The 9,374-nt window shown below is 42.3% G+C and overlaps 1 protein-coding gene across 1 annotated transcript; it reads right to left on the bottom strand.

Annotated features, from left to right (window-relative positions):
- Positions 1-241: 241 nt before the first annotated feature.
- Positions 242-5,825, bottom strand: LOC121869370 (putative uncharacterized protein DDB_G0271974). Its single transcript, XM_042370707.1, has 3 exons — positions 5,811-5,825; positions 4,470-4,521; positions 242-438 (listed from the first exon to the last, which is right to left on the bottom strand). The coding sequence occupies exons 1-3, from the start codon at positions 5,823-5,825 to the stop codon at positions 242-244; spliced, it is 264 nt and encodes an 87-aa protein (XP_042226641.1).
- Between the last annotated feature and the right edge of the window lie 3,549 nt (positions 5,826-9,374).

The raw sequence follows: 9,374 nt of genomic DNA, 5'->3' as shown, positions 1-9,374 counted from the left end.
GTGTGTGTGTGTGTGTGTGTGTGTGTGTGTAGAGGTAACAGATAATTTCAGGATAAAGAAAAATAAATGCAATATATACTAACAACTGTATTCAGATCTAGTGGTTTCGGATTAACCTAACCTAACCTAACCCACCTAACCATGATGGACGAAGGGTATAGTGGTGGAAGAATGTTAAGGAATGTGGAATGATGGAAGGGTGTGGAGTAATGAGGAGTGGTGGAAGTTTGAGTAGGAATATTTAGTGGTGGAGGAATGTGTAGTAGGAGAGTGGAATGGTGGAAGAATGGGGAGTGGTGGAAGAAATAGCACAAGTCTGGAAAGAAGAGAGACGGAAGGCGAAGGCGGATTCCGAGAAGCTTAAATGTTCTGAGGAAGACGACGATGACGACGATGACGGAAGAGACGAAGACGACGATGACGAAGACGAAGAAGAAGAATGAAGGTATATCAGAGAGAGAGAGAAGTGTCAGTAACAGGCGAGACAAAGACGGAACAGAGAGAGAGAGAGAGAGAGAGTAACAGGTGAGACAAAGACGGAACAGAGAGAGAGAGAGAGAGAGAGAGAGAGAGATAATAGTAACAGGTGAGACAAAGCCGGAAACAAGAAGAGAGAAGAATGACTGACCACCTGTCAAAAGCTGGACAAAGGGAGAGAGAGAGAGAGAGAGAGAGAGATTCCTAGACAGACAAAGACAAACAGACTAAAGACAGAAAATGACTGACTGAGTAAGTGGATGAGTGACTGTGTGTGCCCAAGTAGTAAGTGACCGCCTGTCAATAACTGGACAAAGGCACGGACAGACAGACAGACAGACAGGTAGTGACGGTAAGGTAACTTTGGACAGGGTATTACAGCAGGATCCAACAAGAGCCTCCCTGATACTGTATTGATCAGCAGGAGCGGGGTGGTCCTGGCTGGGTGGGCGGGCGGGCAGGCGGGCGGGTGGGCGGGTCTCTCTCGTACTCTTGGCCCACCCCTGGCAAAGCTTATACGTCCTAACCTGGGCGGGACACACACACACACACTTGACCTCCTACCTCCTGACATCTTGACCTCCTACCTCCTGACATCTTGACCTCCTACCTCCTGACATCTTGACCTCCTACCTCCTGACATCTTGACCTCCTACCTCCTGACATCTTGACCTCCTACCTCCTGACATCTTGACCTCTTACCTCCTGACATCTTGACCTCCTACCTCCTGACATCTTGACCTCCTACCTCCTGACATCTTGACCTCTCATGGATAACCGCCTTTTATATCCTTGACCTGTAAATTATGTGTAATGTATGTTAGGTTTGTCGGCAGATGTGTATAGTGTGTAGGTTTGTATTCAGTCAGATGTGTAGAGTGTATAAGCTTGTAATCAGTCAGATGTGTACAGTGTGTAGGGTTGTAGTCAGATATGTACACTACGGAGAGTAATGGCGGCACCCCCAATCCTCAACGGTAACTTTATGATAGTTACCACCAAGTAATTATTCTAGGGCTGTGATCTCATTAGTTTTTACGGCTCTCTGGTTAATTAAGGACTTCTTGGCTGTTGGCTTGTATATAACGTATTCGGGGTTAATATTTTTCGTGTTATTATAATTTACGATATAAAAATAAACAGGAACTTTAAAACCAACAAGAATAAAGTTGTTATTATTGTGTAGATTTTTATTTTCGTCATGATCAAATTTTATTCCATCTGATTTTTGGATTCATGTTTTATTATATGTCTTAAAATATAGTAAATATTTAGGGTTCTCGAATAAAAAAAGAAATAAATGACCCTATATACAGTATACGGTAGGTGAAAAGTTATATAAATTTGAGAATGTATATATGATGCTGGTATTATATAGTCTAATATAGTTATATAAGATTATGAAAGTTTGGATAGTTTGTATAATTATTTCTGTAGTTAAAGTTGAAAAAAATAGGTTTAATATTGTTTTGTCAGTAGTAAACAATTATTGACGTTTCATAAAATTTTGTCTTGAGAGAAGCTAACAGGGCTACTTTTCATATCAGTTTTTATGTAATGAAACTAGTAAGGCTACATTTCATAATTTTTTTTTCTGTAGTGAAACATTAAAATAAACCAAGACGCACTCACACCATGAATCAGTGGAAACTTAGTTCGAATCCCCAACTGCCTCGCTATCCGCCGGAACTGTAAATCTAAGAACTCGGGGAAATTTAACCACAACACAAGTCAGAACTAATTTTTTGGCCTTTCGCTACAGTTGCTGAGGGTGGTGTGTTGTGTGAGTGTATTAGTGTACAGGACAGCACAGGACAGCACCCGGCAGCTTGCTCGAGACATCCTCCACCCCCCCTCGCCATCTTTCGTTGTTGACTCGAACATTGAATGAACCAGTGAGCCTTATCTCTCTCTCTCTCCTTCGCATTCTCTCTCTCTAGCCAATGATTCTCTTTCGTTATAACCAGCGATTCTCTCCTCTCTCTTTTTCTAGCCGACGATTCTCTATCTTTCTCTCTCTTTCTAACCAGCGATCCACTCTCTCTCTCTCTCTCTCTCTCTCTCTCTCTCTCTCTTTGCCTTGTGTGGATTCAAGTGTGTTTGCGGGTGTATAATGGCGGCTTTTTAGACCACCAGGAGTAAATCAAATCATTCTGAATGTTAGCGAACGTTCGGTGTGTTGTAAAAGTAAACACTCGAATGTTGTAAGAGTAAATGTTTGAATGTTTTAAAAGTAAACGTTAAATTAAAAAAAAGTCAAAAGCTGTAATATTTTTAAAGAAAACTACTATATTTTTTAAAGAAAATTTGAATATTGGAAGAAAAAGATTAAATAAAATATAAGTATTTTGAGTCTCTGAAATTACAACTTGGAAATATTATGAAAATGAACAGAAAACTGTAATATTTTTAGGCCGTGTATTGTGTCAAAGTATTCTAGGAAACAGCAACACAACAACAACAACAACACAACAACAACAACAACACAACAACAACAACAACACAACAACAACAACAACACAACAACAACAACATATGGTGCGCTATAGGTTGATGTTAACACCCTGTACAAAAAAGAACGCTTTCTGATGGCGTTTTTATTGCGAAGGAGAGAGGGAAGGAGGAGGGAGCGAGGGAGGAGAGGGAGGGGAGGGAGGAGGGAAAGGAGGAGAGGGAAGGAAGGAAGGAAGGAAGGAAGGAAGAAGGGAAAGGAGCAAGCGAGCGAGTAAAGGTGTTTAACCAAGCGGACTGGGGGTAACTTATCGTATACGCAACGGACGAAAATGGGGGGGGGGGAACTAGGTAACAGTAAATCAGTCAGAAATAGGTAGGACTAAGCAGGCGTGAAATTGGTTTTATAGCCTGTAGTAAATTCAGGTTGACTCAATTTCGGATGGTCATAGAGTGTGTGTGTGTGTGTGTGTGTGTGTTTGTTTGTTTTGTTTTTCTTATGATTTTCTTTTTTTTTCCTTCGACACAAATTCTCGTAAATGTGTTCCAGAAGATATTATAGAATTATGTAATTTAAACACACACACAAACAAGCGCGCACACACACACACACACGCACAAACAAGTGAACAAACACACACACACACACACCCCGACAGCATGACAGAGAGAACAGCTGATGATAATTACTTTCTCTATCTCATTTCTCTATCTCTCTCTCTCTCCCCGACAGACGGAGCAGGGAGGCATGGCTGTGACGTCATACTCCCGAGGGCGTCTGGGGCCGGCTCGGGTCACTCTCCTGGGCGGCCCCCACCCACCCGCCCATGGCTGGTGGACGGCCTACCACTGGGTGAGTGTTTGTCTCTCTCTCTATTATTCTCTCTTATTTTGTCTCTGTTTCTTGTGTTTTATTTTTCTGTCATTTCCTATTTTTTCTTTATTTCTGTTTGTTTTATGTGTTCATTTCTTTTTTTCTCTTTATTTCCTTCATAATTTTCTCTTGTTTATCAATTTATTTGCACTATAGGTGTGTTAGTCTGTCTCGATGGATGGCCTACCTATAGATGAGCCTCTCTCTCTCTCTCTCTCTCTCTCTCTCTCTCTCTCTCTCAAGCACGTTCTAGGCTTCATCTATCTCAGTCTTAGTTATGAAGTAAAGTAAAGGAATTTATGATAGCTGGAGAAGTCATTTAACTCGGTTGGTGAAGTCATTTAACCCGGTTGGTGAAGTCATTTAAACTGGCTCATGAAGTCATTTAAACCGTCTGGTGAAGTCATTTAAACCAAATGAAGTCATTTAAACCAGTTGAAGTCAGTTAAACCGTCTAGTTAAGTCATTTAAAACAAAACACTCCTCGACTGCCTTAACTTCTTTAAACTGTTTTAGCTACGTACACATTCACAGCTGGGTGGACTAGGGGGTGATGGGGTGGGTGGGTGCTGCCCTAAGTTCAAACCAGTGACACCTTAAGAACAGCAGGAAGTGAGCGCTGTATACACTCAGCCACCGCCCCCCCCCCCTTCCCCTATAGGCTGACTTATGCTGTTGCTAAAATAAGAAAGAAAAACAAAAGAAAATGAAGAAATAGTCTTAGCAATTTACAACATGTGGCTCCTCCTCTCTCCTTCCTTCCCTCTCCTTCCTCCCTTCCTCTCCCTCCCTCCCACCCTCCTTCCCTCTCCCTCCTTCCCTCCCTCCTTCCCCTTCCCTCCCTCCCCTTCCCCTCTCCTCCCACAAGCCTAAAACTTTAAGACGCAAAACAGTGATTTGTAAGCAGGTTCGATATTCAATAAGCGGCATTATGAAAGTTTACCTCCGTCACCTGCTACGCCCTTATGGATACAGCGAAATAGCGGAAAAAAAGATATCTACTCGTGAAAAAGGATATCTACTCGTGAAAAAAGGATATCTAATCGTGAAAAAGGATATCTACTCGTGAAAAAATATATCTACTCGTGAAAAAGGATATCTACTCGTGACAAAGGATATCTACTCGTGAAAAAGGGATACCTACTCGTGAAAAAGGATATCTACTCGTGAAAATATCCTAAATCCTAGAACAGGCTTATTATGTGCGCCAAAGTTTTCCCATAGCAAACTTCCGGCAATGTTCTCTAAGCGAGATATACAACTTTAAATGCCGAGATGATAATGGATTGAGGGAGATGTTGGTGGTGAAAAGTGCCTGTGGGAGAGGAAGAAGAGGGGAGTGGGGGTGAGGGGGAGGGTTTGAAGGAGGGGGTGTGGGGAGGATGAGAGAGAGAGAGAGGAGGAAGGGTTAGAGGGGAGGTGAGTGGGAAGAATGAGAGGGAGGTATATGAGAGGGAGGAAGGGGTGTGGGAGGATGAGAAGGGAGGAAGGTTAGAGGGGAGGGTATGATGAAGGGAGGAAGGGGTGTGGGGAGGATGAGAGAGAGGGGGGGGGGGTGAGCACTGGTCACTAATAACGTTCCTCCTTCACTCTAATAACCAGTAATCTTAACAACTTTCTCATGTTAACGTGAGTAAAGGCCACTTAGCACCCAGCCCTTCACACCAAGTTTACTCACCATTTTCCTCACCTTCTTTCCTCTCTTCCTCCTTTCTCTCCATTTTCTTTCTCCTTTCCTCCCTCCCTCCCTCTTCTTCCTCTCCATCTTCCCTACACTTTTTTCCACCCTCTCCAACACCACCTACCACCTCTTTCCGCACCTCTTCCCTCTCTCTCCTCCCCCTCTCCCTTCCTCCTTCCCACTTTCACTACATTCACTCTCCCTCTTTCCTCCCTCACCACTACCACCTCCCTCCCTCCCTCCTCCTTCTCGTTCACTTGAGGATCACCGCTCTGTACTTCACAACAACTTTGATTAACTCTGCCTTAACTCTGCTGGCGTTCTCACGAGCTCTAGCTGCATGTAGTCCTCTCCTGAATGAGCTATATACCTGTCTATAATGCTCTCTGGCTATATATACACACTTCAGTGATATAATACAGTTTTAGCTATATAATGTGTGCCAGTAATGTGCTCATTCCCTCTAGCTATACTGTATACACTCCTTTCTCTCATTTGGTCACTCCTTTCTCTCATTTGGTCACTCCTTTCTCTCATTTGGTCACTCCTTTCTGTCATTTGGTCACTCCTTTCTCTCTCATCTGTTCCCTCCTTTTTCTAATTTGGTCCCTCCTTTCTCTCCCATTTGGTCCCTCCTTTCTCTCCCATTTGGTCCCTCCTTTCTCTCATTTGGTCCCTCCTTTCTCTCTCATCTGTTCCCTCCTTTTTCTAATTTGGTCCCTCCTTTCTCTCCCATTTGGTCCCTCCCCTTTCTGTCTGTCCAGGGTTCACTACTCCGCTCCCTCTCTCCTTCATCGTCTTGTAATAGGGTCTGCCCTGTGTTTGTTGTGTACTGGATTTACATATTGAACACTGGCGCCTCTCCTCCTCCTGTCGTCCTCCGCCGCTAACTGGTCTCATCCATCGTCCTCCTCACCCTCTCGTCCCCCCTTAACCAACCAGTCCCTTTCCCCTACCCCTCCTTCTCCTGACGTTCCTCCACTAACCAACTAGTCCCTCTTCCTCCCCCTCCTGACGTTCCTCCATTAACCAAAAAACGTCTCTGTGCTCCTGCAGGCTGTGGTGGGTCCAGCTCTAGGCATCGTGGCTCTGGTATTCGCCGTCGCCTACGTCGTCAGAAAGTGTGAACGCTCAAGGTAAGTGTTTGCCTTCCTCTCTCGTCCAACAGTGTCGACACTTTGTATATTATATCGACCGACCTGACGCAAAGGATCCAGTGTTGACAGGTATTGTAGATTTTTTTTTTTTTTCACGAAGCTCACGCGTTTTGTGTGACGTGTAAACAAATGCCATTGAGGGTATGGAGACGTGTGTTGCCGCAAGTGTTCAAATGTTTGCTGTAAAATATGTAGAAAGGCGTCGTCATCCATTGTTGACTCTGATACTATAGTGAATGTTAGGTGTATAGTTCAGAGTCATGATGTTGATTTTGTACCTGATGTGCTGATGTTGATGACGAGTTGTACAGGTGAGTTTAACACACATCATCCAGTGACCTGATGCTGGTGTTCTCGTTATCGATGTTTACCTCTTGTTATTTTTGTTATGATTCCTTGGTGGTGTCAGCCGCCCAGGTTATTAATCAAACCCTTTAATATGTTAGCTGGTTTGTGGGTGGTAATCATAGTGTTTATCTTATATTACCTTTTAATTTAATTATTCTAATTATTAATATTTACATGTATGTTATTTAAGCCAAGACACTTTATTCGTCTGTATGTATGATCCAGTAATATTACTCGTTTTACAATGGTCAATAATCCAGTGATATTCCTCGTTTTACAATGGTCAATAATCCAGTGATATTCCTCGTTTTACAATGGTCAATAATCCAGTGATATTCCTCGTTTTACAATGGTCAATAATCCAGTGATATTCATCGTTTTACAATGGTCAATAATCCAGTGATATTCCTCGTTTTACAATGGTCAATAATCCAGTGATATTCCTCGTTTTACAATGGTCAATAATCCAGTGATATTCCTCGTTTTACAATGGTCAATAATCCAGTGATATTCCTCGTTTTACAATGGTCAATAATCCAGTGATATTCATCGTTTTACAATGGTCAATAATCCAGTGATATTTCTCATTCCATAATGGTCTTTCAAAGGTCCAAGTTGCCTCCATTATCGCCCAGATTTCCTCGTTCATTCACATTTTTTTTTCATAAAGTTTCAATAAAAAAAACAGACAAAAGGCAAAAAGACTTAAACCTGCGCTCTCTTTAAGGTTCGATTGGGTTACTATTACTAACAAAACTCTACACTTTAGGGGCGATCTAAAAAAATATTACCCAGAGTTATGTGGTAATTTATTTTGAAGTCTGGCGGGTGTTTTATTTTCATTACTCCCGCTGTTTTTTTTTGTTTTTTTTTAATGCGTCTAATGAAAAGCTTTGGACAAGTGTTAAAGCTTTAGACAGGTGTTAATGCTTACGTGTGTTTTTTATTGACATTGTGTAGGTGGTGGGATCGTGTGAATGGTGTTTGTTGTTTGGGTGTTTGGGTGTTTGATTGCTTTTTGTTCTGAAATTGTTGAAGCTGGCCGGTAGTGCTTTCCAGATTGTCAATAATTACCTGCAAACATGTCCTGAAGTGTTGATGTTCAGTGCATGTCCCAGTGTTCAGTGCATGTCCAAGAGTACAGTGCGAGTCCCAGTATTCAGTGCACATTTCCCGAAGACTTTAGTGTGTAGCCTGAAGACTTGATATTTTAATGCATGTCCCAAAGATGTTCTCCCCTCCCTCCCCCACAGGTAACGTTAAGGTGTGTAATCATCGAGTAAAATAAGATGGCGGTGTAGGGAGGTTAATCTTCGTGTATTCTCGTTATTCCCTTCTATGCCTTGATGGTGAAAAGGGAGATAAAGAAGAAGAAGAAGAAAAAAGAATCCTCACTATACATCTAGATTTAACCTTCATCCTCTCCATTAATATTTAAAACACAAGGGGGCTCTTCAACTCGTTTAGTCTGGAGAAAGAAATATATATATTTGTTTGTGGTATGGACGAGGGATTTTATAAGTTCTCACGCTAGGAAAACAAAATATTGGGTATTTTTTGGCGTTAGTGGTTGTAGATATTGTTGTTTTTATGAGTCTCTTGTGTAAGTGGGATATGAGCTTGAACGTGTGAGAAGCATAACGTGGGAGGGAGAGAGAGAGAGAGAGAGAGAGAGAGAGAGAGAGAGAGAGAGAGAGAGAGAGAGAGAGAGAGAGAGGTAGTTTTAAAGGTCTTGTAACGTTAACCCTGTATAGAAAACGTTTGTGTACAGTAAGTTTCAGTTTTAACCCGGAGGAAACGTTTATAGAATCTTGTTTTTGTAGTGAAGTGCGAACGTTTGATAAATAAATCAACTAGAGGGTAAATATTCATAGATTCTTATACGTCAGCGAATAACGAATACGAAAAATAATCCCCACTTATGAAAAACGTTCGTATAGACGTTTCTGTTGGTGACTTACAAACGTTTTTCCAACTTTTGTAAACAGACGTCAATTCTCACGTTAACTACCTAGATCCTAGTTAGAATATTTAGGAAACGATTAATAGCTAATGTTGTCCAAGGGAGACAGGAAGGAGTGTCCTAGCACCCAGTATACAAAGGAGGTGGAGTTGTAAGGGGAAGGAAGAGGCGGCCTCCACGTGTCGTCTCAGCCCCTCCCGTGTGCCCTTAACCGTGAGAGATTTATGACTGGTGTTTTTGTGAAGTAGTTTACCAAGATTTTTCCAGCCCATGAAACACAACCTCCACTCTGGTCTGAGGAAGGAAGGAAGGAAGGAAGGAAGGAAGGAAGGATGGATGGATGGATGGATGGATGGAAGGGAGGAAGGAGAGAGGGAGGGGGGGTGGGAGGGTGGGTGTATCTGTCTTATGATGTGTAGGTAT

This window comes from Homarus americanus, unplaced genomic scaffold (assembly GCF_018991925.1).
Source record: "Homarus americanus isolate GMGI-L3 unplaced genomic scaffold, GMGI_Hamer_2.0 scaffold36734, whole genome shotgun sequence".
NCBI lineage: Eukaryota > Metazoa > Arthropoda > Malacostraca > Decapoda > Nephropidae > Homarus > Homarus americanus.
This window is presented reverse-complemented; position numbering and strand designations above follow the sequence as displayed.

Bases quoted from the DNA above. Each gene is read 5' to 3' on its own strand.
- LOC121869370 (XM_042370707.1), bottom strand. The intron at 439-4,469 runs GTCAGCCTATAG...TATACCTTCATT, and splicing joins TTATTTTAGCAACAGCATAA to CTTCTTCTTCGTCTTCGTCA.